At 41.4% G+C, this 24,964-nt stretch overlaps 1 protein-coding gene across 1 annotated transcript; it reads left to right on the top strand.

Annotated features, from left to right (window-relative positions):
* Positions 1–671: 671 nt before the first annotated feature.
* On the top strand, positions 672–24,162 carry LOC121446200 (endogenous retrovirus group K member 10 Gag polyprotein-like). Its single transcript, XM_041648674.1, has 3 exons — positions 672–711; positions 2,292–2,384; positions 22,832–24,162. Exons 1-3 carry the CDS (start codon positions 672–674, stop codon positions 24,160–24,162), a joined length of 1,464 nt encoding a protein of 487 aa, XP_041504608.1.
* Positions 24,163–24,964: the final 802 nt, after the last annotated feature.

Raw genomic sequence — 24,964 nt, 5'->3', positions numbered from 1 at the left:
TTCCTTGTGTGCCCTCCACCCTATAGTCTTCCCCCACAAACAAAATTTTAAAAAATTAAAAAAAAAAAGACAGGTGAAACCAACTAACTAACTAAACAAAGAAACAACAACAACAACAACAAAATACTTCGATCCTCATCTTTCCCACCTTTCCATCACCTAATCGTTTGCTGTAGTGGCCTTGGGAGCTTAGGTGTGTCACACAGTAGACCCTTTTGCCCAAGCATAACCTGCAAATGTTCAATCGCAAGGAGTTGTTGGTCTGGCTTCTGGGACACTGCCAATATCAGACCCTCACCAAGACTCCTCTAATTTTAAAACATTTTGCTGAGAAACTTCTTCTTGTTCCTTTGAGAATAAGAGATGAGGGTCTCACACTAAACTTGCTTAATTTGTTATTGGTTTTCTCTCCCTTCTTCATTGTCCCTGAATTCTTCAGCCCTCATCTTGAGGACTTCTGTTGAATTCACAGAGAAACACAGTCTGTCAAAGCTTGGACTCTAGATCTGATTCACATGTCTTGTCTTAGCTCAGTCCTTATCTACTGAAGCAGTGTGGTAGATGACAGCATTTTCTATTCAAACCATAGCGGAGGGATTGACCCAGACTCTACTGCCAGGTTTGTCCCGAGCTCCACCTTTGGAAATCTTGGCAGATGCCATGTAAGTAAAATGGCCAAGCGGAAAAATGTGGAATACTGGGAAACAGTAGGTAAGGAGGTTGTGGTAGCTAAAATTTAAGCAAAATAAATGATCAACACTTTAGGGCTCTTAGACCCCAAGCTTGTAAAAACAGTTTTTCAAATCGTGGCCAGCTTCTTTTCAGAACCAGAAACTTTCAAACTCTCTAGACAATTGTTGTCATTTGCTTTGGTCGAGTTAGAATCTGTCCCCCACCCCCCCAAAAAAAATGCTCAACTTTTCAACCAAATTTCACCAGCATTGCTAATCACAAAAGATGCAGTCACTAACCAAGGTCACGGATGCCTAGGAGGGTGTTTGTATGGAACTGAAAGATTGGTGAGTGCTGTTTACAACCTTTACCTTGGTACCAGCCTGTCTCCAATTAGATACAATTAAAACTAACAATCTGGGTACCAGACCTGTGGTGATCTGATTAAGAAGGGCCCACATAGGCTTATATATTTGAATGTTTAGGGAATGGCTTTAGGAAGTAAGGCCTTGTTTCAATGGGGGTAGCCTTGGAAGGACCTGTGTAACTGGGGGTGGGCCTTGGAGTTACAAATGCTTAAGTCAGGCCCAGTGTATGTCTCTCTTTCTACTGCCTGCCAATCTGGATGTAGAACTCTTAGCTCCTTCTCCAGCACCATGTTGGCCACGTTGGCCTCAGTGCCGACATGCTTCCTGCCATGATGACAATGGACTAAACCTCTGAAATTGTAAGCAAGCTCTAATTAAGTGCTTCCTTTCATAAGAGTTGCTGTGTCGTGGTGTCTCTTCACCGCAATAGAAACCTTAACAAAGACCATACTAAAAGCAAGTATTAAAACCCTGGCCAGGAAGAAGCTCTTGAGCTGAACATTAGAGCTACCTTGTGTTTGGCAATGCCTCATTTCCATTCTTCTTTAAGCAACTTCTTTCTCTTCCCAAATGCACAGGTCCTTTACTGTTCGGGGGATAACTTGTCAGAAATGAGGAGTGTGGATTAAAGAAACCTTCAAAGAAGCAGTAGTACTGACCTCTAAGGGGTCAAATTATGTATTAGGACTTCAGGTTCAAGAGATACTAACCCTGTGTTGTGGAAGGAGACAAATGACTCTTACTGCATCCCTGAAGAAAATTGACTGTCCCTTCCTCCAGGAAACATCAACCACCCACAGCTTCTCTGCTAGGGGTGGGGCTTTGTGAGCCCCTCCTCCATCCATGCTGGTATTTTGTGTGGCTTGATCTTGTCCAGGTCTTGTGTCTGCAGTCATAGCTGCTGTAAGCTCATTAGTCACTTCTTAGCATTCTCGCATCTTCTCATTGTAGGCTCCATGTCCCCAAACTGTGGCACTGTTGATCTACTCGGGACCACATCCTTAAAGAAAATTGACTCTTCTTCCTTCAGAAGCCAGCAACTGTTCCTAGCTCCTTAGTTAGGGGTGGGAACTGAAAAACCACCTTCTTCTCCATGCTCTCGCGCTGACTGGCTTTATCGTGTGCAGACAAGCACAGCTGCTGTGAGTGTGTTTGTGTGCGCGGATGGCTGGTCATGTCCAAAAACGGGGTTTTACTCAAGTTTTCCATAGCCTGTGGCATATAGAGTCTTTCTTCCTTATTTCTCCTCAGTGGTGCCTGAGCCTTGGAAGGGTAGAGATAAAGATGTCCCAATTGCGGCCAAGACCGTTGACCCAAATGTGAATGGATGCAAAGTGACCAAAGGTCAGAATTTGTTTTTAAATAATAATGAGAAATAAATTTTTTTCCTTACCTAAAACAATTTAAAAACAAAACACAAGAACCAGTCATCTTCAGCTTTTATCTGGCCCCTTCCTTCCTCTCTCTGCTTGCTTCTGGGCCCCGTTTTGGCTGTTTGGTTTGCTTTGGATGTGATATTAATTCATCATTCAAGCAGAACATCCTGACCTTGCAAGTCTACCCCTTAATAAACACTGCTCTGTTTTCTTAGTTCTGAGCGAGTGTGAGATTTCTTTTTTTGTTAAGCAACCGATCATTTCTGCCTTTATAATCCTTTAGCCATGGCAGAGATGATTCTGGGAGTGTTGCTTTTGGAAGCAATCACATGAGACAATCAGGCGTAAAAACTTCTCCTCAGACTTGTCATGCTACATCATCAGAATCTCACTGGTGTTGTTTGTATATTGCTTATTAATCATCATCCATATATTTATTGTTATTCAGGGGATCGGTGTAGGATGGGAGGTAGATATAACAGTTTCAGTTACACCTTCCATAGACGACAGTCGAGCTCTTGGTATGGTGAAGTACAGACAGCTGTTTCATTAAAATATTTAGGAACATCTGCACTAAATTAGGACTGATAGATTTATGATACTTCATAGGCTGTCAGCAGAATGCATGAACACGGTGGGCTACTGTACATGTCCTGATTTTTCTAACATGCAGATTTACCCATCTTATTGTAGAATCGCTCCATGTTAGAGGTGTTCCAATTGGGTCAGAAATACAAATGTAATGCTACAGTTCTTTGAGTTTATTTTTACACTTAAGTCTTTCCCAGAGTTCAAAATGGAAAGGCTCTCATCAGAATGTGCCTTCGAAGTCAAGAATAACATCGCTGCAAAGTTGAAGATAGAAATGACGTTTGTTCTCTTGCCAGTCCATACTGCCAAAGTATTGTGACATTATTAGCAAGTCTGGATTTTAATTTTCAAATGAAGGATAGATGTGTCTTCTAATTCTGTGCCATGTAGCACATCAGCCAGATTCTGCATTAAAGCTCTGCTTTGTTAAAATGGAGGAAATAGTAAGTCCAGTCCTTAGTTCTACAACGTGTTCTATCTATAGCAATCCAAAACACAATGCTTGAATGACTACAGGGCGAGGAAGTGACTAATTAGTGAGAACCATTGTAATGAAGATAAATTATAAGAAATATCAAATAGCACAAGAATAGTAAATAATATATAATCAAAAGGAACTGTAGGAAAATATCCTCCTCTCTCCAGAAATATGAAGTGTTGAGTTTCCTATAGGAAAGCAGATGGTAAATGATTTTTATCAGTTAAACTTTGTATCTCTATTTATCCCATGACAAAGGAGACGTTCATTTAGTTTGGTATGGAGAATAATTCTCAGCATGCTCCCATCTTTACCATCGAGAATGTGGACCTGACTTCCAGGGAGTGAGTGGTTGGATGGAATTGGCTGTGGAACTGAGCCATTCTGCCCATCACCTGGGAAAAGAGAGCCATGTTCCCTACCACATCAGCGTCCACGTGGTGTCCCACACTGAAATATTGTGCTTCTGCCTGGGCTCAGCACCAGCCAGCCGCACCTCAATTTCCTCTAAGAAAACACTCAACCAGGCATTTATTGCAGTTGTAAATTTGTCTCTAACCTTAAACTGTCAGCTCTACTATTTACCTACTTGGTTCTCATTTCCTTTAATCATCCAAATTTCATATTGTTAGCTGGAAACCTAGATAGCTGAAAACATAATCCACCATTTATTTTGTGAAACAAATATTACTTCCAAAGCACAATTATTTTACCAGTTTTCTATGAAAGTCTCAAATCCCTGTGCTTCTGCATGTATTTCTGGCGAGAATGACAGGGGTGCTCTCCCGTGGTCTGACTCCCATCTTCTCCATGGTATTCTGGCATCTCTTCAGGACGCTTGTCAGCTGATCATCTGTAGGTGGTTTGGGGTACCTTTTACCTCTATTCTTTTGGGAGCATTCACATTCTAGCTTTGTAGTAGGTTCTAGAATTCCATTTAAAAACAAATATTAAAATAAAAATTAAAAATATTAACCTGTTTCATGTTTCTACCTCTGGCTGATACATTCTTGTGCCCACATATTGTACCTTACTTTTTTCCTTTCTGTGATAGCATTTCTGACAAAAGCACTGAAGGAGAGAAAGGCTTCCTGGGCTGACAGTAGAAGGGTACAGTTGATGATGGTAGAGGAGATAAAGAAGCAGGGGTGTGTGACAGCTTCAGGAAGCAGAGAGATGGATGTTGGTGCTCAGCTCACTTTCCCCATTTTATTCAGTCCATGATCCCAGTCCATGAGATGCCGGTGCTCACACTCAGAGGAGATCATCCGTCCCTCAGCTAAGTCTTCTGGAAATATGCTCACAGAGGTGTATCTCCATGATGGTTCTAAATCCACTCAAGTTGCAATGAAAATAATCACAACTCTATCTCTTGTAAACTCGGTGTTCAAACATATTATTTTAAACCACATTGCTAAAATTATAGGTCCTAAAAACCCATTTTCATCTCATAAGACAAAATAAATTTAGCTAGTCTCTAAATATTTAATCATATTTACCAGTCTCAACACCATTCAGAGACCAAACTCCAAAAACTTTTAAGGAAAACGAGAAACTGCGATCCCCTATAAGATTATGAAACAAGTAATATACCTCTAATATATAATGGCACAGAATAAACATCAAAATTCCACAAGACAGGGTAGTAAAGAAAGACTGGACAAAAGCAAGGGTAAAATTCAACAGAGGAAAAACACCAAAGCCTACAACTCCGTATCTGGCGTCTGGGGCTTGTGATGGAATCACCTGGCATCTAACAGCTTTGGCAGCTCTTCTCCTCCAGCTCTATAGCTGTAAAGCACCGTTGTTCTTTCTTGGGTCAGCTCCACTCCATGCCTGCTGTCTTTGATAGACATCCTACCGTCCTGGCAACTTCAACATACTGTTGTTACCCGCATTTCATTTCCAACTTATGGTTTTCTTTTCCAGCTTCTTGGAATGTCCTCTCAATATTCCCTTGTGGGAAATTTGACTCTGCCAAAATTGCCTAGTGTTATTTTCAGGTGTGTGACTTTTGTTTATGTTGCATTTTATGAACTCTGTGAAGCTATGTTACTGTGCCTGTCTACAACACCTGATGGTCTAATAAAGAGCTGAATGGCCAATAGAGTGGTAGGAGCAAAGATAGGTGGGGATAGGAGGCAGAGAGCATAAATAGGGGGAAAAGAGAGGAACAAGAGAGAACAAAGAGAGGAGGACATCAGGGGCCAAGCACCCAGCTACACATCAAGTCAAGGAGAAAGAAGTAAAGAAAAGTATACAAAAATAGGGAAAGGTAAAATCCCAGAGGCAAAAGATAGTCATGATAATTTAAAATAAGACAAGCTGACCAGAAACAAGCCAAGCTAAGACTGGACATTTCTAACTAAGAATAAGCCTCCATGTGCAATTTATTTGGAAGCTGGGTGGTAGGCACCTCAAAAAAACCAAAAAAAGTAAAAAAAAAAAAAAACACAGCATTTTGCTGTTCCAACAAAAGGCTTGAATATCCACTAGTGCCAAAGAAAGCTGAAAAAGAAATAAGACTTCTTTAATATTTTGTGTCTGCTGATGAACCCTTGAATAGCCAGTAGGTTAAGTAGAACAAAAACAAAGTAAAAATGCTTGATATGGCACAAGTATCAGCATTCTAGAGCTCTAGAAGTTTGCATGCAGTTCCTGATCAGGTACCTCCGACCTGGCTGCAAGCTTTGGACTTGGCCTACAGGACCCGAACTGAGAATGGGCAGAGACAGTGGCTAGAGCACCTGGAGGATCCAGGTGTAGTTTAACAGTCTAAAGTTAAAAACAGTCACAAACAGTGAAAACATATACAGTAAAAGAGGTCCAAATGAAAACAAAAGAAAACAAACCTCTAATCAGGTCTCAGTGTGTTTTATAATGTGCGTAGGCTTAATAAAGAAAGAAAATGGTTATGGGCAGTCATAGAAAGAAATAAATAGATTAAAAATAATAAAGTCTTTAAAGAGACAGTAAAAGTAATATAAAGGAAAAAACCACATAAAGATGAGAAACACATAGGGAGTCTGAATCTTGTATAGTGTTGTGCTGATTTTGAAGTTTTTTGGTTGCTGAAAAGCAAAGGACACTTGCTAAGAGACCTGGAATTGAAAGAGGGACTGTTGAAATAAACCAGCCTAGATATTTTAAGTCTGCTTTAACTTTAAAAAAGACAAAAAAAAAGTATTTGTCAAATGGAGATCAAAAATGCTTTGGAGAAGAGGTTTTGCTTTTGTTTCCACAGGAAACAAGAGGCTGTGGATTTGTTCCAGGCTGATTTGGGTTTGGTTTGATCAAGGGAGACCTTCTGAAACTTGACAGGCGATATCTTTTAATAAAGGTTATAACTGGTCTTTCCAAGACTTGGCCATTATCTCAAATTTTCTCTCTGGGACCCTAAAAATACTATGCCCACAGCCAGCAGGAAGCAGTCTAGAGAACACAATGTCCACATTCCCAAGAGAAAAGGGGGTGTGGGTGGTCTTCGGTTATTTTGTAGGTCATGGGTGTTTGTTATATTCAGGGGAAAATAGGAATATAGGATAAAAGGATCACTATTACTTCAAATATTTTGCATTGGCATGGATTTTGTTATATGGCTACAAGTTCAATGTCAATTTTCTTACATTTTATATATGTTTTACTTTTGTTTAAAGGACTTTTGTGTATTGATACAAATTTAAAGTAATTTTTGTTACAAGACACCGTAGAAATGTTTCTACTCTTGTTTAAAGGATTTTGTATATTGGTACCAATTTAAGGTTATTTTTGTTATAAAATATTGTATATATGTTTTTGCTCTTGTTTAGGGTATTGTACCTATGCAGTTCATTTTAAAATGTATGGTAAAATTCTAGTTTTTAAAATCTATTTAGGATATTTATGAACTATTTAGGATAATCAAGAAACACAGGTCACTACTTAGTCATCTATAATAATCAAATTTGTAGATATGCTAGTTATGCTTTACAGATCATATAGAGATATATTTTAGGTAGATGGTCTTCAAATACCTATAAAATATGACATTTTAAATGTTTAATTACTTTAAAGTTTTTCATGACAATGAGACACACCTGCTCCGGGCAGCACCAATTTACTTCAGAGAAGTTATGGGCATTGAAGAAACTCCTTATGGAGTTTTCTTTCACTGGGCAAAGAAACTGCTCTTGGCTTTGACATCTAACTATGTGATGTTCAGACTGGACATGCAAGACCCCCAGGAAAGTGACTGCTGAAAACTTTGCCAGAACAAGGCAGGATGGATCTTCGGGGTTCCTGCTTTACATAAGAAACTGCCAGACATTCTGCAGGACACAGAGGAAAGCAACTGAAAAATGACCAATATAGGCAGGATACTCTTTCAAGTTTCCTGATTCATTGAAAAATCCGCCAGATATTATGGGCCTGTAGGCTGAAGATGGATGCCCCAGCACTGCAAAGGAACTTTGAATGACTATCCAGGCAGTCAGATGTCTCTGTTATTTCTAGAGTTTTTAGAAGTCATTTGCAATGCACTCTTTGTTTATTCAAATAATATTATATCCTTTTGGTGCCTTTGATGGTGTTGAAGACTAGATAGTTATACCTGCAGGTTTTTTTAGATACGATAGAAAATAAGGTAGATATAAAATTTTGGATTTATGCTTTTACATCTCTCTCTTGAAGAGGCAGCAGCTGTCTTCCTTCCTCTCCTCTCTCTCTCTGCTCTTCTCTCCTTCTCCTCCCTTCCTCCTCCATAACCCACTAAATAACTGTCTAACCTCACTCTGAAAAAAATTGTACTGGATTTACTAAGAAAGGATAGATTATGGAGTATTTTCTTTAAGTTTACCAGACAGAAATGAACTGGAATTAAATAAATTGTGACTGCAATCTTTACTTGATGATTGTTTTTACTGTATACAGTTTTACTATGTTAAGTTAAAATTATTCATTTTTGTTTAGAAATAAAAAAGGAAAAATGTTGGGGAATATTATTTTCTGGTGTGTGACTTTTATTTATGCTGTATTTGTTTAACTCTGTGAAGCTGTGTTACTGTGCTGTCTGAAACACCTGATGGTCTAATAAAAAGGTAAACAGTCAATAGCAAGGCAGGAGCAAGGAAAGATGGGGCTAGCAGGGAGAGAATAAATAGAAGGAGAACAGAGAGTGAGTGGATGATGAGCAACAAAAGAACAGGAGAGGACAACATCAGGGGCCACCCAGCCAGCTATGGAGTAAGAAGGAATGTAAGATACACAGAAATGGGCCGGGCGGTGGTGGCGCACGCCTTTAATCCCAGCACTTGGGAGGCAGAGGCAGGCGGATCTCTGTGAGTTCAAGACCAGCCTGGTCTACAAGAGCTAGTTTCAGGACAGGCTCCAAAACCACAGAGAAACCCTGTCTCGAAAAACCAAAAAAAAAAAAAAAAAAGATATACAGAAATGGAGAAAGATAAAAGCCCAGAGGCAAAAGATAGTTGGGATAATTTAAGTTATGAAAAGCTGCCCCAAAGCAAGCCAAGCTAAGACTGGGCATTCCTAACTAAGAATAAGCCTCCATGTGTGGTTTATTTGAGAACCTGATGGTGCCCCCCACCAAAAAAAGCCAAAAGAGCAAAAACCACACACTGAAGCCTAACCATAGAAAGTTCCTGGATCCTAGGGCCCAACCTCCATGATCACCTTATTCTTGCATCTTTCATGCCTGTAAAATCAGTATCACAGAGATGATGCTCAAAGGTTCTTCTGTTAGCTAGAGATACAGTCTGGAGTACACTATGTTGGCTATGTGGGGCTTCGAGGCTAACAACTTTTCCTAAGTGGCCATTTTGGAGCAGAGAACTGCTTCAGCATTCTTCCTATCCCACGTTCTCTCTTTTCAAAAACATTTGCTTTATAATCTGGAGACTTCAACAAGGGGCTTGCTTTCATGCCGCCTATTCTCCCAGTTCAGAACATAAGGTTTCTTCTTAATGGTGCTGATCTAACAATCACAGCTACTTTTCCTTGTCTGCAAGGTGGAGACTTTTCCCCTTTCTAAACTGCATATTTTCCATATTTCTGTGCTCTAATTGCTGGGCTATATTTTGAGAGACTCGAAAAAAAAAAAAAGAAGTAGTAGCTGAATGGAGAAGCTGCCAGAAATGTAAAAGGATAAAAAATATAGGAAAAATAAAGAAGAAAAAGAATGAAACAGAGAATTGGAATTAGAATTGAGAATGAGGATTAGAGCTAAGAAATTATAGACACTTAGGACAGAAGGGAGAAAGATAAAGAGCACATGACTAGGAAGAATGTGCTGGAGAAGATTCTCTTTCTGTATCCCTCAGACCCAGTTCTGCTTGTTGTAGCGCCCCTTTAGACCCCAAGCAAAGACTTTTAAGGCTGGACCTTACATCCTTCAATGTGCTGTCTCACTGTAGATCCGGATAAGAGCAGTTACCATGCTGCAGCCTAAATGATGGCTTGCAGTAGAAGTTGCTACTCTGGATAAATTTGTCCATTACATGTAAAGTCAGATTTGCTTAAATTCTCAGGACACAGGCTGGATGAAGTCATCGTGTTTGCCAGAATATATATACCCCCACTGATTGCCTTTCTCTCTGTTTTCTGGCCTTTCAAACACTTAGCAGAATTCCCCAAAAAGTTCTGCTTAGAGTATCCTTAAGTTTCTCTAGCCTTCATCTCTAGTCTCTTCTACATTCCTCTTACAAACCTTTCCCAAATGTCTTAAGTGTTATGTGGGCAGGATAATTACAATGGTGATTCTATTTCTGATACCAGTTTTCTTTCTGATCAAGTCTTCTTGAAAATGCCCTTTCCGAAACGATTCAAAGAACTTCTCCTCCGTCTTTTCAGTTTTTCAGCTCTCGGTCATGGCAGCCCAACTTCCTCCAATCTTCACAGAAGCTGCATCTATACTGTCCCAGATACTTCTCTGTCACATAATTCAGGGACAGTCTTTGACACTCAATAGGTTTTACCCATCGTAAAGAACATTTAACACCAGGACTATTTCTAAAAAGGACTTACCCAAGTAGACTAGACTGTTCTCCTTAGGAAGACCTGCTTGTGAGTTTAGCCCATGGCTGCAAACTTAGGTGTGGGTCTGTCTTATTTAGATTTTTATTACTGTGAAGAAAGACCATGACCACAACAACTCTTCTAAAGTAAACATTTCATCGGGGTGGCTGGTTTACAGTTTCAGAAGTTCAGTTATTATCATGGTGACAGGGAGCATGGCAGCGTGCAGGCAGAGGTGGTGCTGGAGCTGACAGTGCTACATCTGCAGGCAACAGGAAGTCAGCTGACTGGGACACTGAGTGAAGCTTGAGAAAAGAGACTTCAAGGCCCACCCCCATAGTGACACATCTCTTCCAACAAGGCCACACCTCTTTATAGTGCCACTCCCCATAGGTGACATTTTTTTTTCAAAGTACCACAGGGTTGTATCCCCATCATCCTCAGATCTGATCACTGAAATAAGACATCACAACTAGTTTGCCACAGCATAAATCAAAATAGCTAAGTTACTGTGATCACTGCAGTGTCCATTAAAGGATGACAATGTAGCTGGGTGGTAGTGGTGCAGGCCTTTAATCCCAGCACTCAGGAGGCAGAGGCAGGAGGATCTCTGCGAATTCAAGGCTAGCCTGGTCTACAAAGTGAGTACGAGGATGAGGAAGGCTCCAAAGCCATACAGAAAAATCCTGTTTCAAAAAAACAAAACAAAACAAAAAAATAACAGAACAAAAAGGTGACAAAGTGAAAATGGTGTCTATAAGCAAGGAATATTATTTACTCTGGAGAAGAAATTCTGTCATGTTATACATGATGGAACCTGAGAACATTTTGCTAAGTTAAAGAAGCCAGATGTGGAAACGAATGATTTCACTTACATGAGGTATCTAAAATATTTATGCAAACTCAGAGAAATAGAAAATGAATAAAATCATGGCTACTGTGGGCTGGTAGGGGCTGAGGATCTGTTGTTCAGTTTCCACTTTCACAGTAGGGAACATGGTTTAGCACAAGAGCTATGCCCCAGCAGAGTGTCCAAATGCAACCCTATCATGTTGTGTATTGCAATGTTCTGTTTTCTGTTGCTGAAACAATGTATCAGGGCTGTTTACTTATAAAAAAAAGTAGGAAAAGGAAAGATAGAAATCTAGAAAGAATCTGGCATATGTATTACCGAAATTGGAGGGAGTTATGAAGAAGTTTGAAGGTTGGAAATCCACACAGCATAGTGCCAGCTCTGGTAAGGATTCTCCACCATGAGGATAGCTGCCTCATGGTGGATGGGGGCATTTTGTGAGGCAGAGTCCATATTTGAGGACAAGACAGTCAGGGAAGGGGCAGTAATGACATCCCAATAGACAGTGCCTCTTTAAAGGCATAGCTATCTCTTGCCATCACCATACTGGGTTCCAGTTATTTGAACCTTGATGAGACAAATCATAGCTCAACTGAAACTTGCACTTAAACCTTTGTTAAGAAGGTAGATCTTGTGGTAAGTGTCATCATCATAGGAATAAGCAACAAAAACATAAAAAAATGTCTGTATACATTTATCTATTACTTTATTTATTTATCGCTTACTTTAACATGAAGGCTTGTGGATGAGACAAATATCATGCTGTGAACATTCAATATGTACAGATTTTGTGTCTCAAATATGCTTCTATAAAAATAGTTAATAATAAATGCAGAATGGCTAAAATTCTTAAGCTACTCACACACATGGCGTGGTTTGTGCTGACAGCGTATTTTCTTTAGAAATGTTGGAATTTGTGTGCCCTCCAAGAACTATGTTCCTGTATGAGCAGTTCCCCTGTAAACTATACACTGAGTTCATAACAAAGTTTCCATACAGGAAATACTTCAGATATATTGTTGCTGGGAGAGATATACTGTGCTAATGTAACTCTCTAGGAGAAGGCTTTGAAAATTTTCACCAGTGTGGATCTGAACTTTCCTCATCTGCCTTTACCAGGCACAATTCCAATTCATAGTCCAGTCAAATAGAGAATCAAATCAAATCTCTGCTGAGTCCTAGACAAGAGAGTTGGAAGGTGGTCTCAGACCTCACACTATCGCTTTTTAGCCTCTCTACATCTCTGGAAACATTTTTTTAGTGGGTTTCTGACATGATTAGCTTAGAGCACTTTCCTCTAAATGTTACTGCTCTGGAGGTCCAGCTCCACTTACTCTATGCTGTCTTACGACCTTGTTCTGCTCTTGGTCTGTCACTGACAGATTTTTATATCAGGATTCCCCAAAACAGGGCTTCTCATTAGGTAGCTCTTTGGAGTCTATATTCTTATTATTTATTTTTAAATTTTTTGAGATTATATCATTCTGCACCTTCATTTTCCTTCCTAATTTTACACATTAACATAGATAATGATCCAGCACAGTATCCCCCTCCCGACACTTAAATCTTCCATTCCCCGCTCATCACTTTCTACCTACCATGTCCTACACACAGAAGATTCTAATACCTTCTTGATCAAAGCATTTCTTCAGCTCATCAGATTCCCTCTAACACATGAGCATGATGTGTTTCAGGCACAATCATGGCCTTAGCATATGTATATATTTCCGTTTCTGTGCTCCCCATGCAAAACTGCTAAGAACACAATTCAGCCTACAGCAACTAAGTTTCTATGTTGAGGCCCTAACTCCCATATGACCTGATTTGGACAGAGGGCTTTAAAAGAGACAACTGAAGCTAAGCAAGACCACAAATAAGGCACACTGATCTCATAATATCTGTCCCAAATGTAAGAAGAGAAGGTTCGCCCACCCCCAGCTCACTATCTTTCCTTCTGTTTTTCCTCTCTCCTTTTTTTCTTTTATTTTGGTTTTTCAAAACAGGATTTCTTTTTAGCTTTGGAGTCTGTCCTGAAACTTGCTCTGTAGACCAGGCTGGCCTCAGAGAGATCTGCCTGTCTCTGCCTCCCGAATGCTAGGATTAAAGGTGTGCACCCCCACTGCCTGGGCACTTTCTCCATGTTCTAACCCTTTCTGCCCATGGAAAAGGTCACATGAGGCTACAGTGAGAAGATTGCTAACTGACAGCCAGCCAGACAGGCCTCACAGAATCCTCTTCTTCTGGCAACTGATCCCAGACTTGTAGCTTCTAGAACTAGGATAAAATAAGTGTTTGTCCTTGTTGCCATTCAGTCTGCAGTTCTGGTTACGACAGGCAAATCTGTTCTCTGGGCAGTGAGTAGAGCAGCCTTTCTAAGCCCAAAGCATAAGGATAATGCAGGGTACCAGGCTATTTCAGTGAGCGCTCTTGACACCTTAGTCTTGTTCAGACAGCATCCAGGCCCACGGAGCCCCTGGGTGGCCACATACACTTTCACCTTCTCCTTGAACATGGCTCCCTTCCTCAGGAACTTGTGACTTCCTCAGACACTCCACCATTACCATCCTACTGTCTAGGCTTTCCCATGCACAGTTCCTTGGCCTAGAACCTTCTTTACCCTCTCCTTACACATCTTCAGGGAAATCTCTGTCACTACTTTCCTGAGGTCAGTTAGATGCTATCCACTGCCACTTTGAGCAAGTTGTCCCCTTCATTGTGCCATCAAGTCAAGCTTCATTTCATTTGTTTCCTCCCACAGTTATCTGATCCTCTGCTTTCCCTGTAAGGTTCACAGAGAGGATCTCTATGTGCTGCTTTTCACCAAGAGCCACGTATGTCCACAGATTCTGTGGAACTTCATAAATAATTGTTAAATATGAAGGTAGATAAGAGGGTAAGCAGAAACTCATACTAAAGGAACTTCAAACCCAAAGTCTCAGTCTTTTTAAGTCTTGATAATGTTGATCAAGTAATGAGGGGCTGCCTCAAATGACTTAGACATTAGAACTTGATTTTATGCAAGAACACTGACCTAATTGTTATAGGGAGCTGCGGGTTGCATTCCGCCACCCAGCTTCCGCCACGGGCTAGCTTTACCAGAAATAACAACACACAAATTGTATTCTTTTAAACACTGCTTGGCCCATTATATCTAGCCTCTTCTTGGCTAACTCTCGCACCTGGACTAGCCCATTTCTAATAATGTGTGTAGCACCCCAAGGTGCGCTTACCAGGAAGATTCTAGCCTATGTCCATCCTGGGTCGGAGCTTCATCGCATCTGCCCCAGAGAGGAGAGCTATCGAGTCTGAGTTCACTTCCTCTTCCTCCCAGCATTCTGTTCTGTTTACTCCACCCACCTAAAGGCTGGGCCAAGGTAGTTTTTTTTATTTTTTAACCAATGACCTTCCTCCATCACCTAATTGTCCAATGACCTTGTCCATGACTGCTCACGAGTCACGCTGGACATGCTGGGTGTCCACCAGGCTCAGTCAATGACTGCTCATGAGCCACAGTGGACATGCTGGGTCTCTACCAGGATCACCGTTTCACCATCTAATGTCTCCTTCACACATTGTTTTTGTGTACCTAAAGCTCAACACAGACATTTCTAGTAATAGGCTAATCTTTTGGTCCCTGTGGTCTTAGCTGGACCATCTCTTCTGAGAGGCAGACAATTCTTTGCTCTGCAGACTTTCCAGTCTTTCCTCATTGTCCTTACCACCTGCTTTGCTGACCCCTCTCTCACTGGAAGAGGAGCTGTGGACATGCACACATTGTGTCTTCAGGAGATGGCATCATGGTAGACAAAAGTACCTGCCAGCTTAGACTAGAAAGCCCAAGCATTGCAAAGCTGGTATTCCCATTCTATTACTTTCTGGCTCTAACATCTGCAAACTTGTTATTATGGCAAATCACATTCAAATTAGTGGATTAGGCAAGGCCACCTTTAAAAAAATCCCACTGTTATGTCATAGATGATAGTTTCCTATAAAGTATTTTGTTTCTTAGCCTCCATCCAATATACTTTAAGGCATTGGTTTTATTTTAAATGGGATGTTTCCAACCACAAGAATAATTTTGAATGCTTCAATGAGTATAAAATCTGGGGATTTGATAGCGATCTTTAAGTTCTTTACTTTTTAAATCATATTTATGAGAGATCTTGAGAAACACAACTCCAGCATCCTTTGGATCTTTATGAGTTGTCTTTGTTAGATGCAGCAGGGCATCACTCTTCCTTTCAAGGGTTACAGGCATTATCTTTTTTTACTCACACATCCTGAAATGCATTGGATGAAGCCTTCTGTGAGCTAGCTAAGCTGTGTGCATTCTGCTGTAGCTGACCTATAATCTGCCCTCCAGTCCTTGATGTTGATAGTTCTCCCTACAAGCTTCCCCCTCTTCCATGTACTCCCTGATCTCCATCTGTCCTTCAACCTCCTGTCTTTAACATGGGAGCTTTACTGCAGTGACTCTACCATCTTCATCTCTTTGTTAAATTTTTTTTCTAATCCTTGTTTCAAAGCTTTATGATCTTAGGGGTGAATAGGTCCATTTTATATTTTTATTGGATTTATTTACATCTGTAACAGGTCAAATGCTTGACAGAAGAGTATAACCCATAGCAGCTTAAACACACACGATTGAAAACATTTTTTAGCTTAAGGATCTACAAAGATATTCAGACTGGGAGAGCACTACAGAATCCAAATCATCGTATCACAGACTAGCCCAGGCTTCATATCACATTTCTGGTTTTGGCTTTAGATACTCACATTGAAAACTTATTTCCTCTTCATGGTCATGGGGTACTTCAGTAACTCTAAAATCATTGCTCTGTATCAAATGCTCACTTTAAAAATATGGCTTAATTTTTTCTGTTCTCTATATATTTATATTAAAAACCAGCAATTAAAAGTCAAGAAAAGAAAATGCAGTATCTCTCACTTAGACCAATTATTATTATTCATTGAAAATGAATACAACAGCTAGTCAGAGTTGGGAGGTTAGCTCATTCCCCAAAGCCAAGGAATATAGATGAATGGAGTTTTCTGGAGTTGTGGGGGAGATCAAGGATGGCTCTATCTATGGATGTTCCATGTCTGTATGGAGATGACAAAGTGTCCATGCAGTGACTCCTGGTTGAATGGCTCATAGACATTTTGTCTCAGTGAAGTAAAATATAGTGAGTTAGCAGCCAAATGGTATACAAGTTTTAGAATTTTATACTTGGTAAAGATGCTGAGTTATTCTATTGTTGATTTTCTGCTTTTGAATAATTTTTTTCTCTTCACCATGGCAATATATGGCTAAGATTATTTCATATAAGAAAGTTCAGTTTTAAAAACATGAGACTTTCTTTCCTGCTGTGACGAAAAGTTGAAGGCAAATTTGATTAACGCTCAGTATCAGTCCCCTCCCACCTGCCCCTAACTAGAAATTCTGTCAAGTGGGGGTAACCTTATATCAGTCACTGCTTGTTGTAAGAGGTCACTTGTTTGTGTCTGGCTGTTTGGGCCCCGAAATAATCACACAGAAACCATATTATTTATATCATTGCTTGGCCCATTAGCTCTAGCATCTTATTGGATAACTCTTCCATCTTAATTTAACCCATCTCCATTAATCTGTGCATCATCACAAGGCTGTGGCCTACCAGGAAAGTTTTGGTGTGTCTGTCTCCAGTGGTGGCTCCATGGCTTCACCCTGACTCCGCCTTCTTCCTCCCAGCATTCAGTTTAGTTCTCCCTGCCTAGCTAAGTTCTGTTCCACATAAACTGTATCTTAAACTTAAGAGGTGCTGTGTTACCTGGTACTCAGTGTAAACTAAAACCAGAAAAATCACTCACTATCCAACAAACCAAGCAATCAGGGTACTTTTCAGAAGCAAACAATCACAGTTGATAGAGTGAGTCCCAAGAGGAAGATGCCTTCTGTCAGAGGCAGTCTTGGAGGTGAGAAATTTAGCTCATTTACTTAGGCAAGTTTCTCAGGAAGTATCATAGGAAAGTGAGGAACTAAGGCAGAGGAGGAAAAAAAAAAGCCAATCTCAGACACGTATCAAGCCAGTCACAATGTGGGCTACTGGGACCTGATCCTGTTGAGAACTATGAATAATAATTGAGGATATGCTCAGAGTTATCCATGGAGAAAAAACCCTGACCTTTTATCTTTGCTTCTGTCCTCCATTGTCTGAAGGCTAGACACAGATCTAAAGTTATTCTCTTTTAAGCCTACAGAATGCATTAAAGAGAGCCACAAATGTTTGTCCTAGGATTCCTTAGCTATGAACTTCAATGTGGGTAATAAGAAGTATGGGTAGAAACTCACCATATCTGCTATAAGCTGTTAACTAAGATTGCCCTAGATAAAATAGGACATGTGATTGCCATACTAATATGGCTTCATTATTAGGGACGCATGTTTGCCGTCTGTACCAGAGTCACGCATGAATATACAAGGCTCAAAACTAACATTTTAGGGGAAGGAATAAAGTCTTCCACTAGTAGAACTCTACCAAGATCTCTTTGTGTCTGGCTCACACAAGTCCAAGCCTCTCTGACAGCTCACTGGACCGCTCTGCTCCACAGTCAATTGCATTTTCTCCATCTGCACTTGATTGTGAAAACCCTAATTATCAAGCACACATTTAATTAAGCACCTTTTTAGTCACTTAGCATGGAGTTGTGAAAGTTGTAAGAGTGGAAATCAGTCATATGAGACAAATAGCAAAGAGTATAATAGACCCACCTGTTCAAAATTGATGGAATTAAATGACTGTCTTGAGCATTAAATATAATGCGGAGCATCTTCTACTTCATTGTTTTTGCAAAATGGCTTTCAAGTTATCATTAATGCTCCCAGTAATTAATGAACACCAGATGGAAGATAAAACAGGCAGGCCACATCCGTCAGGAGGTGTTTTCTCAGCGTTAAATGAGGCTGAACTCAGGAAGTTTTCACATCCTCTAGTCTTGGTTGATTGAAGGCCCAGAGTTCCAGTTTTACAGACTGGGTTGTGGACTGAATGCATACTGTGGTCTCTTTGATTTTCAGTATAGGACAGAATCCCTTTCTTCTGTCTGCAACTGTTGTAAAATGCATATTCTTATCCCGTATCATCAGGTAATTTAAATTTTCCCTGCTAGCTAGAAAGAATAATTTGGTTAGTATATAAAATAGGTGCTAAAAAAGACAACTGCCTGTTTTAGTCCCTGTGGATGGATTACTAAAATGAATGCCTGCCGTTTTCTGTGAATATGTGCCTGAGAGGCCAGGTATGGATTCACAGCTGAGTCCTGCTATTGATATTAGCCCTTCTAAGTAGGAACAGCAACAGATGTTCTGACTTCTCTAGGGCTGTGGAGGACAGAGAACAAGGACACAACCTAAGACACCTCCACAGGCAGAGACATTGAAGACAAGAGGATGCGGGCAAAGGCAGCAAGTGAAGGTGTAGGCAGGGCTAGTGCCCTGGAGGTCAGACTATGCTGATCACAGTTATTATTTCTATTAAAAATTTGAGAAACAACTCAGCATATTTAATTCACTTGAATAAAACTTCAGATGTATTTATGGTGTTGGTCACGAGAACTCTTCAAATCACTGATGAGCTGGTGATGTGCACACTTGGCTTGCTCCATTTTGCTGATGTGTAGTCATGGTATTCCTGTTAAGGACCTAGCAATAATGCTTGTCCGTTTCCTAACACTATTATGCATCATCTAAAATGAGAGTGGTGTTTACGTGTGTGCAAATATTGGTGCAGACTCCAGGACGATGCAGTGTAATTTGTACTGCAGGTTCTGAGTCTTACAAGCATTTATAGTCCATGTAACTTGATTTGTCATTCAGGGCCGGGACCAGCGTGAATACAGTGGAGCTGTAGGGCACAAAATTTTAGAGTCATTTGCTCTCAGCCCTGACACTGGCTTGCACGGCCTCCAGACCAAGCACCCCCTGAACTTTCCCATTCTTGCGACTTAATTTACAGATTCAGACCACAGTGGCAAATTGGGCTCCATGCTCTTTATCTGCAAATGATATCCCACCCTGTATTAAATTGAGTGCTATAGTGTCATCTACCCTGAGTCAGCCTCTTTTCTTATCATGAATCAGTTTTTTAGTAATCAAAATAGAAGATATTAATTGTTGTTTATTTCAACTTCATCTAACTCCAGCATCAATTGTATCTTTTGTTACAGACTTGTATGTTCTAGAGAAAAATGGTTACTGCAATTAGAAAGCTAGATCGGTGCTTTAAACAATCAGAATTGTGATGAACATAGAAAGTGGGCAGTAGTGAAGCCTCTCATCCTAAGACCAGGCCAATGGACTTTCATTGTTGGATATAGTCCTACAAAACTTCTCAGTGGAAACATAAAATATACTACATTACACACATACTTCAACACAAATTCTCAATATGAGGATCACAGGACATCTGGCTTCTCCACTGCTTACAACATTAGCACAAGCTTGCAAAGAATTATCTTTCCTACAGATTTTTAGGAGAGAACATTGTCTGATCCAACTATTAATCATGGCAATTAGAGCCTCTCATTTCTGGACATTACTGCCTATTCTTTTTTAATGAGTAAGTCCACGTTTGCTTTTTATGTAGTTGGAAAATACTGCTACATGTGTCTACAGGAGGTTAAAAAAAAGTGGTATTTTCTATTAAAAATTTGTCCAGCCTCACAGTTGTTAGAAGGTTTAGTTGTTTTGTTTTCTACCTTGCTTCTTATTTGGAGATAAATTTTAAATCTCTCTATCATGTTCAAATATATTATACTTTATTAATTCTTTGAGTGTTTCATGCAAAGTATTTTTATTATATTTGCCCCTCATTAGCTTCTCCAAGATCCACCTGTACCCCTCCACCTTCTCCCCAGCTTTATGTCCTTTAAAAAAATAACTGAAAGTCGGATTTATGTTGTCCATATGCTTATGGGTGACAGGCTATACAATGGAGTGAACACTGTTGGGCTCTTAAGCACCATACCTGTTGACTGAGGATGTTCATTCATGCCCGGCTGCTCAGCCCAGAAATAATCCCACAGAAACTATATTATTGGCAACACTGCTTGGCAAATAGCTTAAGCATATTGCTAGCTAGCACTTAAATCCTAAGCCAACCCATCTCCATTAATTTGTGCATCACCACAAGATCGTGACCTACCGACAAAATTTTGGTGGGCTCCATTGGAGGCATCTGTCCTGGCGGTAGCTACATAGCTACTCCTCTTCTCTTTCTCTATATCTCTTTCAGCCTGGCTTCACTCTGTTAGGTCATTTGCCAAAAGCGGCTTCTTTATTAAACAAAGGCAATAAAATGTATTCACACATACATCACCTCCCACATCACATAGCATTCTTCGGCTAGGAGTTTGGGCTTGTGGTGTCTACCGTTTGCTACACATAGACTATTGTTGACTTAGGGATAGTGGGGGCACTAAAGAGATTAGAAAAGGCTAAGAAACGTTGAAATGATACTTTGTCAACATCTTTATGTGAGAGAACTTGGGTTGATCTCTTAAAGAGTTTTCACTTAATAGAAAACTTGATCATGCTCCATATTGTTTTGGAGATTTTCTTGTTATAAGTGACAAAGCTCCACTCTAAATGACTTAGAAAGAACTTGGTTTCTAAAAACAGTTCACGTGGCCGGAAGCACATACTGAACTGGCCATAAGCAAACTGGAGCATCCGGCAATGTCATTGGTATCCAGTCTTCCCTCCATTCCCAGGGTCACATCTGCCACTTCCTCCCTTCTCTGGTCTCTCTATTCATGTTCAACATGGCTGTCAGCAACTCTTAGATTCCTAAATCAGAAGTGGAAAGTGAATCCACATGTCGGAGTTGAATAGACTGGTCCACACAAACTAAGGATTAAAGTTAACCTGACTACCATGGAACAAGAAACAGCAGCAAGAAGGGATTGCTGCCTAATATTTCCCTTGGACTATTCAGATTATCTGAGAAGGCAAGAAGGGGCATGGATATGTTTACTGTATAATTTGTGATATCTTGTTGGAGGAGGCTGGCAACATGTTCATTCCCGGCTGCCCGGCTAGCTTTGACCCGAAATAATCACACAGAAACTGTATTAATTAAATCACTGCTTGGCCCATTAGCTCTAGCTTCTTATTGGCTAACTCTTACATCTTAATTTAACCCATTTCTATTAATGTGTGCATCACCACGAGGTCATGGACTACCAGCAAAGTTTCAGCATGCCTGTCTCCCACAGCTCCAAGGCTTCCCTCTGGCTCTGCCTTCTTCCTCCCAGAATTCTGTTTAGTTTTCTCTGCCTATCTAAGTTCTGCCCTATCAACAGCCAAGTCAGTTTCTTTATTCATTAATAGTAATCACAGCACACAGAGGGGACTCCCACATCAATATTTGTTTAAGTCTGGATTTCTTAACAACCGGGAATACTTTTTACTGTAAGTGTGCCATCAAATATTATATAACATCCAATGTAAATGAGCCCCATGAAACATTTAAGGCATTGTTGATTTGAAACACCAACTTAGCTCTTTGTTTTTTATATTTATTGACAACCTAGAAATTCTAAATTGGCAAAGACAGCATACAACTACTACAGAGCTCCCATTGCTTTCATTTTCCCAGTAAGAAAGTGTAGTGAGCCGGACAGGATCGCCATTACAAGATGGCGCCGACATCCTGTCTTGTTGGTTATAAACAACTCCATATTTGGCTATGGCTTTGAGAGCTGCGCGTCCCCGCTTCCCGCATGCGCAGAGGATGAGGATCCTTGAGCCTATCCCGATGCGGTCTGGTGTCAGCTGTTGGTGGCAGCCAATCACAGGGCTACCCGTGTGCCAATTCCCTATTTAAGCGGCTGCCTTAGTGCACCCCGGCCCCTTCGCTTCCTGCTGCCTCTCCCGTCTGCTCCCTGTTCCTCATTTTCCCGCCCCTCATTCCATGCTCCCCGTCAATCAAGGGCACTCCAGTAAAAGCGTGATCTGAGTGGAATCCTGGTGTGGTGGTCATTCTTCATTGCCGGTCGAGAGGTCCGCCACAGCTGGTGCCGAAACCCGGGAACTTCGGTCGCCAGGCGAAGGGCCGAAGAGGATTCTGAACTCAACACGCGGAGTGGCGACGTCGGTAAGTTTCTCCCAGTATGCTAATTTCAGTCTCCCCAAGTATGCTGTTTGTGGGAGTGGGTTCTTGGGTGTTTGGTCTCGTGTTCGTGGCGTTTGTGATGTTTATACTGGCCTGCTGTCTCTGGTTGCACTGCCGTAAGTCCGGCCGCAACCTCAGGGCGGGGAACAAAGTTGACGTTCCGAGAGAGGGGCGAAAGGCCCGCATTAAACACAAGAACAGTTTTTCAGATTCAGATTCAAAGGGAGGAAACTTGGAAAGGCCTGAAAGAAAAAAAGCAAGAGAAAAGGATCCTGGTACAAACCTCTCTAAAAGAGAGGCTAATGAGAAGGGGAGGAGTCCCCTCTATCCAGCGCTCGAGGAATTTGCGAGCCTGGATCGGTCTGAGGAGGAGGTAGACCCTCAGGAGGATGAAGATCTGGAGGAAACCTCCGCTGACTATGAGGAGGAAGGATATGGATGGAGGCGGCCCCCTGCAAATAATGAGTCAGCAGGGGTGGGTGTGGGCCCATTGGCGCCACGGGAACCATGCCCGCCCCCTGTGCTTCCATCCTATTCACAAGGGAGAGGGGGATGCCATTTTATTAAAAGAGATACATGGGCACGTCTAGCGTCTGCATTTCCAGTTTTTGAAGACCTGCAGACTAATGAGAGACATTATGAGCCTGTATCTTATAAACAGTTAAAGGATTTAGTGGAAGCAGTTCGAACCTATGGAGTTACAGCTAATTATACCATAGCCTTGCTGCGTAGAATCGCCACCATGGCCATGACTCCTACAGATTGGTTTGAGACTGCTAAGGCTTGCCTAAGTATGGGACAATTTTTGGATTTTAAATCCATTGTTACAGATAAAGCTCATGTCCAAGCTAGGGTGAATGCCCAGAATAATCGTCCCCAATGGACAGCGGATATGCTTTTGGGGCAAGGGCAATGGGCTGCCGACCAGCTAGGATATCCTCAGGAGGTGTACCAACAGATTAATGATATCTGCTATAGGGCATGGAAGTCCTTGAATAATAAAGGAGAAGTCAAAGGCCACCTAACAAAGATTATTCAGGGGCCAAATGAACCCTTCTCTGATTTTGTGGCTAGGATGCTTGATATGGCTGGAAAGATTGTTGGGGATGTGGATCAGGTGATGCCGTTGGTACAGCAGATTGTTTTTGAACAGAGTACTAAGGAATGTCAGGGGGCCATTACTCCTGTTAGAGAGAAGGGAATTGAGGCTTGGCTAAAAGCCTGCCGAGAGGTTGGAGGGCCCCTTACCAATGCAGGCTTAGCGGCTGCTGTTTTATCTGCTACTCAGGCCGCAAAGACAAGGAAAGGAGGAGGATGTTTCAAGTGTGGACAACAAGGACATTTTAGGAGACAATGCCCGTTACTGAAAGGGCTGTCTTCTCCGGCTCAGACTCCTAATGTGAGGCAACCTGGCATTTGCCCAAGATGTAAGAACGGAAAGCATTGGGCCAATGAATGCCGGTCCTTTAAGGACATCAATGGACAGCCCATTATGCAGCTCGGTGGCCAGGAGTCAAAAAACGGATTGAGGGGCCCCCGTCCCCAGGGCCCGAAAATTTATGGGGCACTGCAGCAGACCACCATTCCCAACCCGACTGTATCCGCCGAGCAACCTCAGGCTCAGCAGGGTTGGACCTCCGTGCCTCCACCGGACTGGTGTTAACCCAGGAGATGGGAATTCAGGTGGTTGAATCTGACATGTATGGCCCCTTAGAAAAAGGAACAGTGGGGATTGTCTTAGGACGATCCTCATCCACTATGAAAGGCTTGATTGTCTTTCCAGGAGTCATTGATTCCGATTATACTGGAGTGATTAAGATCCTGTGTCATTCTTCCTGTGGCGTGATTTCTATTGCGCCAGGGGACAGGATTGCCCAACTGCTTATACTACCATCTAAGCATGAGACCTTTCCTGCACATCTTAAGGAAAGGAATGACAAGGGGTTGGGCTCCACTGGAGTGGACCTTGCCTGTCTGTCTATGGAACTAGATCAGAGGCCCATGCTGGATTTAATGATAGAGGGAAAGATATTCTCCGGATTGGTGGATACTGGGGCAGACCGGAGTATTATCCAGCTGCAAGCCTGGCCCAAGCGCTGGCCATTGCAACAGTCATCTCAATCCTTACAAGGGCTGGGCTACGCACGCACCCCATACATGAGTGCCAAAGAGCTGGTCTGGAAAATGGAGGACCAACAAGGCACGGTTCAACCCTTCGTGGTTGAAGTTCCCATTAATTTGTGGGGCCGTGACATTCAACATCAATTGAAACTTAAGCTAACTAATGATTATTCAGAGGCTAGTAAAAGTATGATGAAAAGACAAGGTTTTGTTCCATCTAAGGGCCTGGGGAAGAATCTTCAGGGTTGTCGCAGGCCTATAGAGTCTATGAAAAAACAGGATAGAAAGGGCCTGGGTTTTTCCTAGGGGCCACTGAAGAATCGGCTTCCAATAACAATCTTTTG

The sequence above is a fragment of the Microtus oregoni genome, unplaced genomic scaffold, assembly GCF_018167655.1.
Source record: "Microtus oregoni isolate MIOR12 unplaced genomic scaffold, Mior012 000003F_ref0000135, whole genome shotgun sequence".
Classification (NCBI taxonomy): domain Eukaryota; kingdom Metazoa; phylum Chordata; class Mammalia; order Rodentia; family Cricetidae; genus Microtus; species Microtus oregoni.
This window is presented reverse-complemented; position numbering and strand designations above follow the sequence as displayed.

Coding starts and splice junctions, on each gene's coding strand:
- LOC121446200 (XM_041648674.1), top strand. CDS start 672: ATGGCCAAGCGGAAAAATGTGGAATACTGGGAAACAGTAG. Junction 712..2,291: donor GGAATACTGGGAAACAGTAG/GTAAGGAGGTTG, acceptor ATTTCTCCTCAG/TGGTGCCTGAGCCTTGGAAG. Junction 2,385..22,831: donor TGGATGCAAAGTGACCAAAG/GTCAGAATTTGT, acceptor CCCTCTATCCAG/CGCTCGAGGAATTTGCGAGC.